We start from the raw sequence: 18,101 nt of genomic DNA on the forward strand, positions 1-18,101 counted from the left end.
TTTGACTGAAACGTTCAAGATAGTGATGGAGCACCTCGACATAGTTGAATTTTTCGTTCATATTTGATATCCCAACTGATCACCGAAAGCTAGAGCATTTTTCAGTCTTAAATGTTTTTCTGTAATGTCTCTCTATATAGGGGCATATCATATCGCCTTAAGACTCCAAAAAACTCCATTAAAGAGAATTTTGGATCACATAATAGTGAAAGGAGAAGTGGTTCAGATGATGACGAAATGCTCCTCACCTGTCTGAGGATTTGAATTGCAGGGTGCTTCAGATGAGTCTCCTGTTCGTCTTAAAGCATTTCGTTCAGGCCCCGTTGCTGTCGAGGTCATCTCGTTCTTGTACTACTTGGGAACTACTTTATATTGGATTCGTTTGGAGGATAGAAGCAATGGAATCTAAATCTTCGAGTTCGTTTCACCTATCTGAGGAACCAGCATCGTGAGTCCCGACTCAGCTGCCCTTGTTCTTTTTAATTTAGTTAAATTATCATTTCCCACGACCATCAAAGCAATGGAATCTAAATCATCAAAATTCGTTCCACTACTAAGCACATTATTAACCAGATTAATCACCCGGCACGTCAGTGTACCATCACGGCCCCCCCCTGTCGACCCAAATCATGCCCTCCTCCTCCGGTGGAATTCCCGGTTTCTGCCACCGGCCCCGAGCGTGGCCTGCTCTGCAACTTCTATGGGCCGAGCTTTAACGAGGGAGGTTTCTTCGAGGAGAACGGAACGAAATCGTTCAGTTTCTTTTAAAAAACTAAGGCGAATTAAGAACTAATTAAGGTTGCTTGATCTCCGTGCTTATCTGCACCAAAAACAGTCAACCGGAAAACAAGTATAAATTGGCCGATCGGTTTTCTTGTTTGTTTCCCAGAAAAGACGTCCCAGCGAGACGGTTTTGTTTTTGTCACGGAGGAGGGTGGCAGTTCGGAAAATAGGTGAAACCAGAGGGGTACTTCTGAAGAGGGAGTCTTCTAGCGTGAATCAGAACCAGCGAAGCCACGTGCGATGTGGAGTCGAAAAGAATACAGCGGGAGCCTGGTGTACATATCAAAACTGGCCGTGGGGTCCACTTGTGATGTAGCCACCTGGAATGAGGCCATTGCCAGCTGCCACCCTTCCACAATTACACATCGATTTCTCTCATATGTACCAAAATACCCTTCCTCTTTCCTCGTGTATTTTATCCGTCGTCCAATTCGAACCGACTTCCGCGCGAGAAATGACGTTATTAGGCCTAGTGAAAATTAAACCGAGGGTAAAGTATGAGAAAATGTGGGAGAGAAATAGCAGAGACGCAAACGTGTTCTAATCGTCAACCTTCAATTTAATGTAATACTTTATGAATGATTGAGGGTAGTTTCGTATATCAGCCATATGGACTGCGACGAGAAAGGGGCGTTTTGTAAATTTGGTCAAGTTGGAAACCCTTTGTGCTCGCCGTCGTTCTATATGTTCTGATTAGGAGCGCGTCCTCTCCGACAGACAGTTGGCGAGCTCGGCTTGATTGGAGACGAAGAGAGAGAGATAGAGAGAGCGCTTCGAAACGTTCTTCTTCATCAATCATCTTCTTCCTTCAGTTTCTTGTATGTTTCTTTCGATTCGTATATATTGTTAAAATTGTTTCTTATCATTCTTGTGTGTGTCACTGAGTTTTGTGTAATTTTTCTGTATCTGAACATTTTTTCTTTTTTCTTTTTGTGTGTATGTTTAGAGATTAAGGAGAGATGGGTTACTGGAAATCGAAGGTTCTTCCGAAGATCAATAAGGTGTTAGGGAAGAACGGTAAAAAGAGTGCCGCTGCTGAAGCTAGCAAGGCCTTTGAGGAATCAAAGGTGGTTTCCTTTTGCCGTTGTATTCGACTTTTTGTCTTCTCCGATGTTTCTGCTCTTGCAACGGAAAAGAAAACTAATATTGGTTTTGTTGATTTTTGTCTGCTTTGCAGGAAGGCATTAATAAGGAGTTTGAAGAGAAGAAAGACCAACTCCAACCTAAAGTGGTGGAAATCTATGAAGCTTCGTCTGCCGAAGTTAAGGTTAGCTCCTTCGGCATATTGATTATGTACCTGGTAGTTTTAAGTAATATTCGATTATCTTCTGGTCTCTCGAAACGTAACTTCTGGTTTTGTTTCTATAGACTGTCATCAAGGAACGCAAAGAATCGGGACTTAAGAAGAACTCTGCAGGGGTTCAATCTTTTCTCGAAGAATTAGCGAAAATCGGTATGATCTATCAGTTAATCGAGTCTGGATTACGTGCAGGAGAATAAATGGTTTCTATCAACCAAGAAGAATCCATCTGATTAGTAGGTGCTCTATTTTTTTGTAGATTTCCCCGGATCAAAGACAGTGAGCGAGTCAGGTTCACTGTATGGCCCGAGCTTGGTTCCGGGGCCGGTCTTCTTCGTGTTAGAGAAGGTGTCGACCTTCATCGTAACGGAAGAGAAGGACACCGCAACGACTACAGAGGAAGCGGCAAAAGAGATAGATCCTGCAGCAAGGACAGAGGAAACCAGTAAAGAGAAGGAAGCTGCATCGACGACGGAGGAAGCCAGCAAAGAGAAGGAAGTGGTAGCCGAGGAGGTGCAAGAGAAGGAAGAAGTTGTGGTCGAGAAATCTGAAGCTGCTCCACCAGAGCCCGCGAAGGCCGCAGTTGAAGAAGCTCCAAAGGCTTAGAAATCTACCGCCATCATTCACCTCTCTTCTGTAAAGAAGTACAGTACGTCCCTTACAGGATTTGTTATTCTTTCATCTTTAATCCTTTATTGCATATAAATGGTTTTGTGTGATTATTTCTTCAAGTAGTTTGAAAATTTGTTTCTACTACCCTGTTCGTAAAGATTCAAGAAAGCTGTATTTGTTTGGGTGTTATAGGTTCTCTCTTCAAATTATTCCCGGTCTATGCATATTTTTATACCTCAATCATAGCCGAACAGATTCTGGGCATCAAAGTGTTGGAAGCTTAATCTGTGCATCAATGGAGCCTTCTTAATTCCTCTCTTCCAACCTGTAAAGATTAAAAACGTAGACAGAAACTCAAAAAGAGCTTCTACTAGAGGACGCAACATTTTGAATGCAAGAAAAAACTAGTCTGATTGAGGGAAGGTGGGGAATCAAATCAATGCGCCAAACCTGTCAATAACCCTTTTTAAAAATTTATCAAATCATAATATCACTACTGGGTACTTGGATTTGGCTCCATTCGTGGGCCCACGTTGTTTACAGAATAATGGCCGGCCGGCCGGCCAGATGACGAGACGGGTGGCCCATTGCATGTGCTATGGCGTAAAATGGCCTATAATTCTGCTCGAGTGGTGATCAAGCCAATGCCAAAATCAACGGCTCTGATGTTTTACATGCACTTTCATAGAAATGTGTGATTACTCTTGTTCTTAACAAGAAGAGACAACTTAGTCATTTTAAGATTGGTCTTAAACCCAACTTTACATATATCAAAGTAGACTTACATGTGGGTTTACTTCCAAATTATCTATAAAACCCCAAACATGAGAAGAGTATTAAGGACTAGTTCGATGCGCCTTCTATCCGAGTGCTAGATTTTTGCCTCTTTTAGTCATTACCAGTAGAAGCCAGGGGGGGAATAAATCTCTGCGTGGGCTCCTGGGTCTTTTTCTGAGGACGAAACGGATTAAAAGCACCTGTCATCATTGCTTATCTTCCTTCTGTGCAAAGGCTCATAAAAAAACCAAGGGAAGGTGAAGGATATATACGTTTTTATTAGTGTCGATTGATTTGATTTCCGTGGAAGGAAAACGACCCTACACAACTGGATTGCCCTTATCCCTTTCGTTGCATTTACTAAACAATGCTTGGTTCACAACTGGATTAGCTTCCGCTACTGAACATCCTTCGCACCCAACTTGGATCTCGTGTAATTGTTTTGGATGTTCGTTCGTTAGACGTTCAAGTAAGATGGTGGTAAACAAGTTAAAAATCCCATGAAATCGACTATCGTTATATGTTACTTGTTTTATTAATGTTAAAGATTAATCTACAACATAATTTGGTGCGACGGCCAAAATCCTTCTCTCGGAAGACGATCTTGACGCTTCATCACCCTCTTGGGCGCTCGTGGAAGTCGCTCCGTCGTCTATAACGATCAGATGCCCTTCTCTTTTAACCAGTCTCTGCAGTGCAACGTAACAACAATCTCTGAATTTGCGACATTTTGCTATATAATCAAATCAAAGGTTCGCTCCATTTTTTGATAGTACTTACCTCGATGATGGCCTTGAGACGTCTGACCTCTTCCACAACTTCTTGCTCGGATGAGTACGTTCCTTGGGCGTTCTGCTGCTCCACGTACCAACGGATCAGATCCCCCTGCTTCATACCAGCTAACCCGCTTCCTGCAAATTTTGCCCAGCAAAAGAGGTCAGATTCCTTGCAACTCAAAAAAGTTATTATAGAACTGAGACTCTTTGAGGTTCATGTGGCGTTACCATCCTGCATTACTGTTTCCTCATGTTGCCTTAGGCACATAACTAGAGCTTGTGTAACCCTCTGGAAATGCTCCTCGGTAATTACTATTTTCTTCTTGGGTTGGACTTCCGGACGATCAGCTTCTCTAGCTTCTGCATCTTCTCCTTCTTCTTGAAAATCAGAAAGATCTACCTCGCTCGATTCAACACTGCAAGTGTTTGAAAACAAAATAAATATAGCCCAAAAAGAACAAAAAAAAAAAGAATCATGTGAAGCCTAGAAGAATCTACCGTACCTGATGACGGATGTTTTGAGCAGTCTCACAGCCATGCGCACATGGGCTGGGCGCACCTACAGAGCCATACGAAAGGGAATAAAAAAGAATTTTCAAACTGTATATAAGGCATCAAGTCCTCATTGACAACCCATAACCTCAATGATAACAGCTTTGGGAAGGATTCTTGCTAGACGTACCTGATTCTCCAAATGGCATCGTGCTACGGCTTCGGAGAGCCTGATTAGAGCCTCGAGCTGTCGTACTGTCATCCGATAAGCAACTCTACTGCCAGGTGCTGCGTCCCCTCGTCGAAGAGTTACATATGACTCTACTAGCACTTTCCTTGCTTCCGAGTTGAGCTGCATGAATGCAACCATCCTATTTATTAACGTAGAGATGAGTCTAGAACGAGATAAGTTTCTCAGTGTTTCTTTGTAGTGGGTATTCAACCTTGGGCTTCAGAGTTTTGGTATATGCAATATAGCGCTTTAGTTGCGCCGTAGTGAAGGCTGGGGAGAGTGCTTCTTCACGCTTCTGATGAACTCTCACAATGTGGTGGGCGATGTGATAATCCGTCGAATCGTCAGGCTCATCAATCATCACATATACCAGATCAAACCTTGAAAGAATAGCCGGAGGGAGGGCTACATTGTACTGCAACCAAAGTTAGTGGAAATAAGTCTCTTTTTTAGCTTGGAGGTGCTTCATATCATCAGCACATTGTTTCTGAAGAAAACAGTAGAGCAATGGTGTTGTTGATTACTGTGGGAGTCAGATTCGTTTACTCTTTGACATGCCCGGCTCCCTTCTTGAAAATTTCACTAATTTTAACAACCTTGCCATCTTTGAACATAGAGACTATTTATTAGGTTGCTGTTCAATCTCACTCTTTTATGCAAAATATGAGTGCAATATGGACTCAAGAATTTCACCTTGAGTGGTTTTGACTTATCATAGCGCCCACCAGTGGGATTAGCAGCTGCCAAAATGGATGTTCTAGCATTAAGCGTGGCTTGTATGCCTGCTTTTGTAATGCTTATTGTCTGCTGTTCCATCGCCTCATGAATAGCCACCTGCAGTCCAATCAAGGGAGATAATTCAGAGTCGGTAACTGCATTACAAGATAAGAAATCAAAATAAATAGAAGAAAAAATGCAAGCACCTGATCTCTGACATCCATTTTGTCAAATTCATCAATGCAACAAACGCCATTATCCGCAAGCATGAGTGCTCCAGCCTGCACATTGTGGAAAAACACCTTCAGTCCAGATGAAACTTGATTGGATTTTTTGCAGCAAGAAGTTAACAACCTGAAATTCGTAGAATTGATGAAAACAACATAAAAAAGTAGTTCATGTTGTAGGTTTTGATAACACGGGAACTTACTGGAACAGTTAAAAAGGGCAAGGCAAAGTAGGAGAACAGAGAAAGTTACTAAAGGAAAAACGATCTGCTATGTCATGCAATTAGAAAGAACTCATGGGGCAATATAATTAGTTCTTAATGGTTTCTGCCATCTGTAATGGTTTCTGCAGTAAGTGAATAAGGCAGAAGAAGCAGCATAACTCACTAGATGACATGAATCCCCTTATGGACTTATAACACAAACGTACTGCAAATTCATAGAATTAAAAGTGTCTAAAATATCACATGTACTCGGAAAGGAGAAAAGAGAAAGTAGTTGTTATTTAGCTTTCCAGCTAAACTATTTCTACCAGACTCTCCTGTACAACCTGGAAGAATTACTTGTATTGAGACCAGTTTCGTACAGCACAAACCAAATAAAATAAAGTTTTCAAACTCACATAATCTCATTGAGGGCAAAAATACGCAAGAGAAGGTAAGATAACCAAATGGTTTAAATATTATTTTGTGACACGTTTAGTGGATCATGCTGAAGTTCCAAACATGGTTTTAGAAGAATTAAAAGTGATCAACCAGAGTTCATTACCTCAATGCAGAATTCCCCTGTTTCAGGCTCTTTGGCCACAGATGCTGTCAACCCTGCGGCTGACGAAGACTTTCCAGATGTATAGACAGATCTTGGGACTAGACCAGTAGTGTACCTGCAGTAAATGCACATGTTAGTGTTGTCGCAGGCAACATGAAAAAGAAAAATAAATGAGAAAATCTATAAAAAACATTATGATCGACTAAAAACAATTGGAAAGAGATGATTGAATTCTGAGCTTGACAAACATACTTCAGGAACTGAGACTTTGCACAACTCGGATCTCCAACAATACACACATTAATGTCCCCTCTTAGGTTGATGCCTTCATGGGTGATCTTATGCACACCACCCATCAGCATAAGAAGGACTGCACGCTTTATTTCTTGGTGACCAAATACAGTTGGAGCAATGCTTTCCACAATCTTATTAAAAAAATCGGGGGTGTTCCTCATCATCTGTATTTCTTCCAACTCTTCTGCCTGTCAATTATAAACAAAATGGAAACTTCTTTAAAGGAAAATCCATGAATTCAGTACATAACAGTTGCAACTAGGAAACTCTAGAATGTGTTTATGTTACAGTATGTAATCTAGGCCCCAGAAATCTGCCAAAATCAATGCCTAGTCTCCACAGAAAGATAGTAAAAAAAGTATGCATCCTTTACTTTTTGGCTGTACCAATAGACAACCAAAAAGAGCAATAAAGCACAAATTTGCTGAAGCATCGAGAAGGAATAACCAGGGACGTTATAAATGTATAGAGTTGGGAATTAACTCAAGGAAAAGAACAAGTACAAGAATTTTTTACAAGAATAATTTCAAGAAGACCATAGTGGTCCCATGATATATGTTCCCAATGGTGGTTTTAACTTGTGATCAAATCAGCACAAGACGAATGCAATAATATATACACAACAATATCACTTTGCCAGTCAGTTGGACTAAAGAAAATCAGAACCTACAGTGAACTGAGGACTTCCATCTTCATCTGCATCCTTCTTCCTGCTTCTAATGTCAGTATACCTTGTTCCATTAGACACCTGAACATGCACTTGAGAATCAATCAAAGACCATCCGGCCAAATGACAGATGACAAAATTTGGAAACCTTTTTACCAACTCTTACTGAATTATTGATGCAGGCTATTGTAGTGAAATTCCAAAATGTGCAAATCATAGATAGCACAAAATTTAAGCAGAACGTACCTGCACGGTGTTTGCAATAAATGCAAGACGATATGAAAGATCTCTCACACCCAAGGCCTTAAGACCCCGAACACCTTCATTCCCAGCAGATGCATTCTGCCTCTGAGGTGCTTCTCGTCGGGACTCCGCTCTTTCACCAGTTGAAGCTAATGCCATAATGTCTGGTACAACAACCACAGTTCCCGTGAATATAACCCTACAACAAGCCCAAAAGAAAGTTTCATGTCAAGTAAGATGAAAGGGCTTCTTCACACACCAAACCAAAAGCAAGACTCATGCTTTGATTCCCAATCGGTGAATGGTTTCCTGACTGGGGTTACTGTACTGTACCAACAAACATAAGACAGAGCTCGCTATGCAGAAAGCAAGTATATGATATACAGAGGGGTGCATGTGAAGCTAACCTAAGTGCTAAATGTGGAGAGACTGAGAAGCTCCCAGTGCCAGCAGGCTTACATCAGAGCACACATTTACACTTCTTTACCTAATTGATAGACCAACTAATGTACTCATGCAGCTCCAATTATTACATGTTTGTAGATGATACCACAATTGTTGAAAACAAAGAAGAGTTTAATGAGATCTAGAAGATTAACATTTCAAAGCTAGCAGCATAAAAACGGTATATATTGATATGCAATTGAGCAGGAACATCAGCATAAATACAAGCCAACATCATGTGTTATTCTTAATATGAAGGGTTGGATACATAGGGATGTTTTTATAGAATTAGGGTAAATGGGTGGCATGTTGAGGCTGCTCTCCAAATCTTGCTCACTGTAGACTAACATGCCACTCATAAGGATTATTTGATTACTGTTACTAGACCGATTATGTAGTGTAGAACCGAAGATAGCTCCGTAAAAGATTAACAAACAGAACTGCTACATAGATGATGAAGTTCAGATAGATGCCAGGAAAACAAGAACAAGTTGTGCTTTTTTTTAAGAGGAAAAGTTGAGGTACAGGTGACAGGAGGACAAGTGAGGGGACCAATTGAATAAAAATTTCCACTTCAATGTAGGGTAGATACACTGAGGTCCAGTGCACATACTTGTTACATGAGATAACCTCTATCACTTGGATCGGTTCAGTTGTATTCTGTCTTCCTATAGCTCGACTTGTTAGACATCATTCCTAAAACCTACTCTTAAGTACACCCAGAGGATTGCTTATAATTTTTTTTTGCATTTTAAAGTTAAGATTAGGTAAAATACCGTTTTTACTCAACAAGAAGCCCAGATAGACAAGCACAGAACAAAGAGAACATAGGAATTTTTGTTCATCTTAAAGAGTTATGTAACAAATAGTGCTCATAAATAAGTGATATAACATAGAATCAGGATAATGCGTTCTTGGCTGATTTTACTTACAAGTAAGAAGAAAGTGAATTCTAAATAAAATGGTTCAATTGAATGGCCTTACGTGTCTCCAGCTCTAGCCCGCTCAACCATCTCATGACGAAGGATCACATCCAAGGATCGAGGAAGAGACCCTGGTGGGATCTCTTTTGGCGTTTCTTGCATACGAACTCTTTGCCAATCGGTAAATTTGCTTTCTTGCCGAAGCAATGCCCATTTGTTCCGATTGTGACACGTTGGATTGATACAGAGTATCGGCTGCAATCCAAACCAATCGCAATCCATTAGAACAAATCATAGTACGATTACCTAACAAGTATTACTTTCAAGCGATAACCACCTCAGTATATTTGAACTGCTGCTCGACGTTCTTATTTATGCTTCCACAGTCTAGGCACTTGAAAGTCCCTTGAAGAAGTTCAGGTCGGACCTCGCTGGTTCGGGTGACCACCCCCATTACTGAAACTAGTTTCCCTATCTCAGAAGTTGTGAGATCCCTCAGTCTGCAAAACGTTGATGAAATAGAATGAATTTTCACGTACCAAAGCTACGACAACTAAGACCAAATAAAAGGAAAGCTTAATTAGAGGTAGTCGTAGTTAACCTCTTCAGCAATGGGATGTTATAGAAGGCGACATAGATGTCTTTATTAGGGTTATCATCCGCGATAAAAGTCGGTTTCCGCTCCATAATGAATCGTTTGCAGGCATTCTTCAAGTGAGGCTCGAATCTATAAGAAGCGAAACAAAATCATAAAAGACCTATTTGACTCCGGATTCCGGTTGAAATTCGCAAATGGCAGAAATTTCTTACCTCAAATACTCTTCAGAAATGGCCTTTTGGAGCACATCACTAAACCGCATTACATGGGAGAAATCAATTATCATAGTCGTCGAAGTTGTAGCATCCTTCATATTCTCGATCTCAGTCTCATAGAAAGGCTCATTGGTGTTCGGATCGAGCTTAAATCTGAAGAAAAATAAAAAAACGATTTGAGATGTTACTCAAAATAAAACCCAAATCCCCAGTGGTAAGACAAGAGCAATACCTCTTGAGAAATTCTAAGAAGATGTTTTCCACCCGCACTGCCTTCTCGTCGATAAAGAAGCCACCGGCGTCCATTTCTTCCTACTCCGCCAGCAAGAGACACTCAGCCGTCGTGAAGTACCACCGAGTCTGGATGGAGAGAAAGGTGGTTATCGCTAGGCGCGAGAGAAAATGGCGGGAATGTTTTCCCGCCACAATGCAGCCCGTGGGCAGCTGGCGGCATCCTGAGGTTGGACCCGAAGGATTGGGCTCTAGAACTAGAAACTGGCCTGGTCCATTTGGAGGTAGCTTTATTCTTGGACCAACTACCAATCTGGTCTGATCTTTACACGTTCCAAGAGATGGAGGCCCACCATACACATTATCAAGAAACTCAGGTCAAAGAGGTTGAATACACCAAGCAAGCTCTGTGGACAGAGACAACCCTCGCTGTCTTACATCTTTGTCGTTTTATTATAATTGCATCCATAAAATAACTCCAGGGAAACAAGAAAAAGACTCAAAACCTGATCACGGATCTCTCAAAAATTCTGTTTGCCGCCATATTACTTCTCTAAAGAAGAGATAAAAAGCTTCGTTACAAAGGCAATGCAACCACGATAGCCACTTGCTGTTTCTTAATCTTCCGCCTCGGTGTTTCCCTTCCAAGGCACGTCTGTCGTCTGCCACTGAGCTTCCCTCGCGTTACGCTTCGTTGGGAGGCCACAGATGCGAAGCAACCCGACGTCTCCATCCGTGCATGACGAAAAATAATCAGAAGAGAACAAACGCAAAGGTTGAATCAGGAAATGAAAAGAGATCACGAGTTTTGATTAATGCGAGTGTGTCGCAATTATGCTTGGAATGCAGTGAAGGGGTCATGTCACGGCGGCCCCGAGGGGGGGGAGCGTCAGTAGTGTTGGTGGCATGTGGAGCAGGACCGAGGATTTTGATATTAGAACGATTGGACCGCCGCAGCGTTACTCTATTATGGATTAACATCACGAGGAACAAAATGATGGAGGTTTGGTAAGCTTGTAGCGAATAAAATAAGGGGGTGGGGGAAGGAGAGAGACGGGCAGGCGATTACTCACACGATTTGATGACTTTTCTAGTTCCGATTGGTTGGAGAAAGTCCAGGGAAATTTTGAGGACCCCGGAAAGACGCCTAGATTTATGAAATCCACATGATCCCACCTTCCCCCCTTTCGTTTTTTTTTTTTTTGTCTGTTCTCCACGATTTCTGCTGATGCAATTCGGGACCCATTTTGTTCTGGTAGGATGACCAAACAGAGCGTTTGGATCTGTTGATTCAAGTTTTTTAACTAGATCTTGTGGTTTTTAGGCCTTGTTTTGTGTAGACGATGATGGGTTCTGGGTTGGTAATGAAATTCATCATTACATGCATACAAAGACGTTTCTGTAGTTTACGAAAGCGGGCGTACCGCCATTAATTACGAACAGACGAGCTGTCTCGTCTTTTTATCCACATCTGTCCAGGACCATAACGTTGGCTTTTGTTTTGCTTTCTGGGTTTTTGGATGTTTTCATAAGCGAATCAATCTGTATTGCAGATTCGATTTCTTGTGCATGGTTCTGCTTTGCAAGCAGGATAAAACTTCTCTCCCAGATCTTTTGGTGTAGATTGATTCGGCATTTACAGATTACAGTCCAGTTTCGATAAGAATCAATTGAATTAAGGTTGCTTTACATAATATATATGCACAAACTTATCAATCTGTAACCACTCTTTGCTTCAGTTCCGTTAACATAAATACAGTTTTTTTTTTTTAAACTATGGAACAAGAACGGAATAAACAAGAATAAGAAAAAGAATCCGAGACTCTGAATCAATCGCCTCGAACCACGAAGCTCGAACAATCTCATGAAGCGCATTTTGAGGGTTTGAACCCTAACCTTCCTCGAGCGAGATCGAACTCCCAGAGGAAATTTTGTTGCAGGATATTGCCGAACATGGATATTCCCGGCGATGTAGTGGGCAAGAACCCCAGACACCTGACGCCATCCGCCACCGCCACGACGTAGCTCTTTACGGCCGGCCTGAACACCGCGCCCCCCTTAAAGTGCACAGCCAACCGGGGCACCACCGCCTCGTCGTACCCCTGTGTCGCGTTAAAACAGAAGTCGAAAGGCTCCTCGTCTACCCGAGTGAAGGTCTTCAACGCGTCGCTCAAAGCTGCCATGACCGCCCGGTAGGCCGGTTCGACTAGAATGGTGAGACTCGTCCCGGAGTCGACAATCACCCCGCCGTCGATGTTCAGATCCCAGGCCGCCGGAGGAATCTTCAACGTAGTGTTGTTGACGGACATGCCGACCACTTCGACGGCGTAAAACGGATCCGACGGCTGGCTGACGAGAAGATCGGTGTATCTCATCCGGGTAGAAGTGAATTGGCCGCTGCCAAAGGAGATGTAGCTGGAGAGGTTTTTAGGGCTGAGATGATCGACGAGGCAGTAGGAAAATTTGCCGCCGAGTCTTTCGGTGGCTTTGGCGGCGAAGGAGTGCTGGCTGTAGCCGAGTCCCAGCACCCCGTCCGCTTCCCGGAAGCTAGATCCCTCGAAACTCAATGAGCAACCGATCACCAGGTTCTTGAACTTGGCTTTTTCACCCGTAGACAGAGTCACGGTGGCCGAGTCGTTGGCTTGGAAACCCACCGTTCTGGAACCGTCGCCATATCTGGAACACAAATCCGGAACCCAATCAGCGAGTAACTCAACAGTCGTTCAATCGACTCGGACGAGTTTTGGGAGCATGTGAAATGAGTCAGTGAGTGTGACAGTCAAAGTCAGACAAAGGGTTTGGATGCAGTTTTGCTTTTAATGGTTCTGGACCTAAGAATTTAATACCAGACCAGTCTGCTCCTTGTCCCTGACATATCCACCTATGCAATTAACCGTTTGATCCACCAAAGCAGCATAAGAAATAAAACTATTTTGACTGAAAATTGCCAGGCCCGACCCAATTTCCACAATTAACCCTTCATTAGCTTCATCAACGCTGGCGGCGGTTTAAGTGCTTTCCCTTAGTACAGTTTTGTTAGTTAGAGACGGATATCTTTGGTTATCTCCTTTTATTATTTGAACTCGATTAACTTTCCGAGGCGACTCAGTAGAAAGATGGGAGACTCACCGGTAATCGTACAAGCACGGGCTCGCCGGAGTCGGGCATTTCGTCAAGGTCATGGCTAGCTCATTTTTACACATGTTGGACCCGCAGCTGATGGGACGAAACGTACGCGACCGGTCGGCGTAAAAGATCCGGCGGCGGTCACGATGGCCGGCGTCTTTACAGTGCCGGCACTTGTATCGGCAGTTCATCCACGTCAAGTCGCTGCCGGTGTCGGCCACCAGCAAAAACCTCTGCGCCGGTGTCCCTACACGGAACCTCACGAAGTACTGCCCCGTCCTGGAATAAGCCCCCGAAGACAAGCGCATGGAGAAGAAGGACGCGTTTTTGGGAATCTCTGCGGCCCTCCGACGATGCACCATTTCGGAAATCATCCTTGTTCGCTGACCGTCGCTTTGAAGTAGCTCCTGCACGCGCTCCGACTGAGTAGGAGGACGAGCCACCCGGTCGCTCAGCTCGTGCGCGTGCCGGTGTATCAACTCGAATCGAATGGAGCGCGATGGGTTCTTCGCGAATGCCGTCACCGCCAAGAACCCAAGCAAGAGAAGAAAGGTTTGAAACAAAGGGGACATGGGGCTGAGGTTGAGATTCAGATTTCTGTCCCTGCTCATTATTCCTTCTCTTCGGCGTACGCCGCCGAACGCCGGAGCTTCTTCAGCGAATTGAGAACGCGGCGTAAGTAGTTTAGAGAAATATGTTATGCTCTAAGGGCAGCATATTCTATGAACAGGCCGTGAGGACAGTGATCGCTTCTGGAGGATGAAAATGAATTTCCTCCCTTCCGTCCAGATGAAACAGAGAGCATTTTATTGATATGAAGCAATGTATGACGACAAACAGAAAAGAACGTAGGGACTGGAAAGACCTAATCAGAGAAGAAGATTATATAGGGAAAAAAAATGCAGATTAGGTTGTCCAGATGAACATTAACAGAAACGAGGAACCAGAAGATCATTTGCCGCTTTCTGTCTTCTTTATCGTAGCTTCTGCAACTGTTGCAGTTGCGGATCCTCTCTATAAGCGAGCTTGTGAAAGCAAAAACCAAAAAAGACGCGCTTTCCATTTCTTTTTGCTATATTTAAGTCCCTGACGTTGATATTTGTTTTTTTAGCTCAAGGTAAAATCATGAAACATAAAAAACTTACTTTTTTATCTGATTAGAAACCGATATCGATGTATCTACGCTGCATCACATGATGATTGGATCGAAATTCAACGCTGGTATTAAAAAAACCAAGGGTAGGATGAATTTAAAAATGAAGAAGGTGGGTTAAAGAAAATAATCAGGAACTAACGTGCACCAGAGAGCTGATTTTGCCTTTTGACTTGAAGTAGATGGCCAGCTGGCGACCGATTCGGTCCTTAGAAAATTGATGTTAGTTAGGTACTTGGAAGGGTTCAATCGATGATCTGGTTTTGTTTTTTCTTACTTAAACCGGCAAATGCTTCGATGATTACCGGAAGCTTTTCTTTAGTAATAGTGCTCCGGGATAATGCTTTAATAACCGATTTGTTCCTCTGTTTTGTTAAATGGAGGAAGAAATGAATCTTTGACGTTTCTGGAGCCTGGCTGGGGGAGTTGCAGGAAAACCCAGTTCAGGAACTTTATTGCAGGTGGTGCTGTTTTTAAAATAAGCCATAAATGCTCAATTCAGAGCTCGAAGGAAGCCGATTTATTGTAATTTCTCTTCTTCGTAGGCCGTTTTCAGAGGCGAGTAACCCAGGCTGGAAGGGATGAAATGCAGAAGAACTTCATATTCAGGTGAACCCAGAATGGGACCGGTTGAGTAATAGTAATCCTTGCATGCCCCTGGATGTCAGGAGTCTGCCCTTCCAATATCATTCAACCCCACAAATGGGATCGCTCGATCACGTAAAGAAAACTTGAAAGCAGAAATGAAACAAAACCTCTCGAAGGCACGAACTGGAGCTCGACATGATTCCGGCTTTTCACTTACGAAATGGAGGCCATGTAAGATCGATCGTAAACAGAACGACTGCTCGTGAGAAATTTGGTACTTTTTTTTTTTTTTAAAGCGCTTTCCTGAGAAGAACTATGTTTCATAATTTCTAGCATAATGGGCATGAAGAGTTTTAAAATGGGAGGAAACAGCGAGCCAAAGAATCACACTAACGTGGACACATGATTATTTAAAAGGAGTTTGAAATTTTCGTCGAATTTCAATCATTGACAAAGGGTGAGCGGAGCTGAGGAGTAGAATAATCGCCGTACGCCGCGATTACAGCCAGCTGCAGTAGGTACTGGTTTTACTCGCCTCTTCAGGCATTGACCGATTAAACTTCAATCTGTCGGTCGAAAATATGGTTTGGCTTATCCGGTGTGGGCGACAGCCAATTGTGCGACCTCGCAAGTCAGATTAATGGTTCGCTCGTAAACTGAGAAACCGAGCACGTTCTGGCTTCTCCGAAGGTAGGCTGGAACGTAAATGGAGGAATTGCTCTTCACTTTTCACAGTCTTCGTGATTGGCTGTCGAAGTTGAAACGACGAAGCTTTACTCCATAGCAAGAGACGGATAGATGTTCATGTCCTCCGGTGGATAAGTTACTTAAAAGCGGGAGGAAATGCAGAAATACGACGGTCACAATTGCCCTTCCTTGTCGTGCTGCTGCTCTCGGGTCGGGAGACAGGGTAACGTTTCTACGTCTCTCAGTGTGGTGTAGAGACAAGGCTTTCTGTTTTTGGGTACGAAGTAGTAAGTACAAAGGCAAAAAGCAGATTATCACAGCTTCATTGTCCTTCACGTGGGTTCCAAATGAAGCTAAATCCAGCCCCTAAAGTTTTGTTTGAACCCCATAGAAAAGAAAATAAAACGAGAATTTGATCATTATTATTCCAAAAACATAGTTAATGAAAATAAGATGTATTAAAGAATCAGTAACCATGAACACCAATGATGGATTTGGGAATCCAAACCTGTACATTAGTATCATTTACTTTTATGACAAAACTTCCTCTTTTCCTCAAAATTAATGTCCTTGTCTTCTATTTCATACCATTACTTGTATTTTAGTAAGACAAAACACAAGGGATGCTGCACCATGGTCAGCAGCAAACACTCAAATTATTGCAGTCATGTTAAGCTGAGAGAGAAAAAGAGAGAGAGAGAGAGAGAGAGAGAAGATTCTTCTGCCAATCTAAAGGGACAAGGCAGTGCTTTCAAGAGGAGGAATAAAGAAAGGAAATCAATTACTTTAGTGCAGCTTCAATGATGCTCCTCAAGTCTACAGGCAAAAACCAAAACAAGATAGCAGTAAATAACATCAATATGCCATGTAAAAGAGTAGGTGACAAACTTATGAGTTATGACCACACTTTGCAGTTCTTGTGCTAAAATGAAAATGAAAATAAAACTAAAAAGATAAGCATTTTCTACCAATACTGTAGAGGACATCACTCTCTTCGACAGATGATTGACCACCCAACTCATCCCAGAGTTGCTCTTAACTTGATCCATGCTTTGAGGATAGATCTCCAACAGTAAGGGAGGTGCACATAAATGCATTTATTCTAAATCACAGACAGCCTTCAGGAATTCAAAAAGTATCTAAGAAAAATAGGCATCTAGATTCTTACAGTACATGAGTAATTTCTAATTTGCTGGCACAGTAATCTCCAAAGGAGTCTAACAAACCGAACCAACGTTTTAGCACAGGGAAGTTTGTCTATCAAGCCAATCCAAAAATTAGGTTTTTCTTTTCCAACATATGGTGCACTTCACTTAATCATGACAACTTCTGCTCAAGAAAATCCCAAAGTTATGGTGGAGTAAGAAGTCAATAGAAAAGGCTTAGTTACCTCTCTGTTCAATTGAAATTTCAATTCATCACTCCAGGCTGTAGTTCCTTTCAGCCTTGCATTCCTTGTTTTCAAACCTCTCTCGGTTAATTTAAAAATACCCCTTAAATATAAAAATGAGAACAATTTACTGAAATCTTTCACTTTTCTAGCTCACTATGGTCAAAAATATATTCCTCTACATAGAGAATTTGAATGTACTTAAAAAGGAAAAAAACAACAAAAAAAATTGCACTAATATTCTAAGCACAGAATGAAGCTTAGTATAGCTTTGGAAACACAAAATAATCTATTAAGAGCAGTCTTACATTGGATTTAACATTATCCACAACCTAGTATAAGAATTTGCTTTGAGCCTTTCAATTAGATGCATTTCTTCAAAGTAATAGAACAGGTACAATAGGCCTCAACTGTGTTGGAGCCACAAAGAGGGTTCAACATGAAGAGTGTTGAGAATACATTGGATTCGGAGTTATCCATTACCTAGTTCAAGAGCTTAGGTTGAGTCTCTCTATTCTAAGCTTGATCTTTCGATTTGGACACCTTTCTACATAATTAATACTATGTTTACTTCAACATATCAAAGAACAAAACACAATAGAATAAGTTATGCCAACCATAAAAAATACATCTAGGATTGGCACTTCCCAGCAACATCTTGTTGTGGCAGGCAGCTTACTGATTGACTAGATGTATTATTACTTTTATTTGTATCCTCCATTTGACATGTGTCTCGTCCTCTTGGAAACCTCTTTCTCATTCTGCTCAGAAAATCTAAATAATAGAAAGAGTAGTTGGCCAGGATCCATGGCCTACTCAGAAGTTAGAAAATTCCCTATGGAGTTCTAGTCAATAATG

General features: G+C 42.1%; 3 protein-coding genes across 3 annotated transcripts; 1 reads left to right on the forward strand and 2 right to left on the reverse strand.

The window, feature by feature from the left end:
* The first annotated feature begins 1,504 nt into the window (after window positions 1-1,504).
* On the forward strand, window positions 1,505-2,891 carry LOC137955622 (plasma membrane-associated cation-binding protein 1-like). The gene is made up of 5 exons (XM_068802645.1): window positions 1,505-1,601; window positions 1,730-1,850; window positions 1,961-2,050; window positions 2,152-2,236; window positions 2,343-2,891. The coding sequence occupies exons 2-5, from the start codon at window positions 1,743-1,745 to the stop codon at window positions 2,687-2,689; spliced, it is 630 nt and encodes a 209-aa protein (XP_068658746.1). The 5' UTR covers window positions 1,505-1,601; window positions 1,730-1,742; the 3' UTR covers window positions 2,690-2,891.
* Window positions 2,892-3,970: 1,079 nt separating this feature from the next.
* Window positions 3,971-10,417, reverse strand: LOC137936979 (DNA replication licensing factor MCM6). Its single transcript, XM_068782011.1, has 17 exons — window positions 10,301-10,417; window positions 10,066-10,221; window positions 9,857-9,982; window positions 9,593-9,755; window positions 9,317-9,510; window positions 7,892-8,087; window positions 7,649-7,726; window positions 6,937-7,166; window positions 6,685-6,799; window positions 5,896-5,970; window positions 5,666-5,806; window positions 5,184-5,387; window positions 4,931-5,092; window positions 4,752-4,807; window positions 4,477-4,664; window positions 4,253-4,383; window positions 3,971-4,161 (listed from the first exon to the last, which is right to left on the reverse strand). Exons 1-17 carry the CDS (start codon window positions 10,372-10,374, stop codon window positions 4,021-4,023), a joined length of 2,430 nt encoding a protein of 809 aa, XP_068638112.1. The 5' UTR covers window positions 10,375-10,417; the 3' UTR covers window positions 3,971-4,020.
* A 1,490-nt stretch (window positions 10,418-11,907) lies between these two features.
* Window positions 11,908-14,390, reverse strand: LOC137955630 (aspartic proteinase NANA, chloroplast-like). The gene is made up of 2 exons (XM_068802658.1): window positions 13,429-14,390; window positions 11,908-12,975 (listed from the first exon to the last, which is right to left on the reverse strand). Exons 1-2 carry the CDS (start codon window positions 14,034-14,036, stop codon window positions 12,162-12,164), a joined length of 1,422 nt encoding a protein of 473 aa, XP_068658759.1. The 5' UTR covers window positions 14,037-14,390; the 3' UTR covers window positions 11,908-12,161.
* Between the last annotated feature and the right edge of the window lie 3,711 nt (window positions 14,391-18,101).

The sequence above is a fragment of the Aristolochia californica genome, unplaced genomic scaffold, assembly GCF_029961685.1.
Source record: "Aristolochia californica isolate CCGP_79_NKW_82.1479 unplaced genomic scaffold, dmAriCali1.0.hap1 SCAF_1, whole genome shotgun sequence".
Lineage (NCBI taxonomy): Eukaryota > Viridiplantae > Streptophyta > Magnoliopsida > Piperales > Aristolochiaceae > Aristolochia > Aristolochia californica.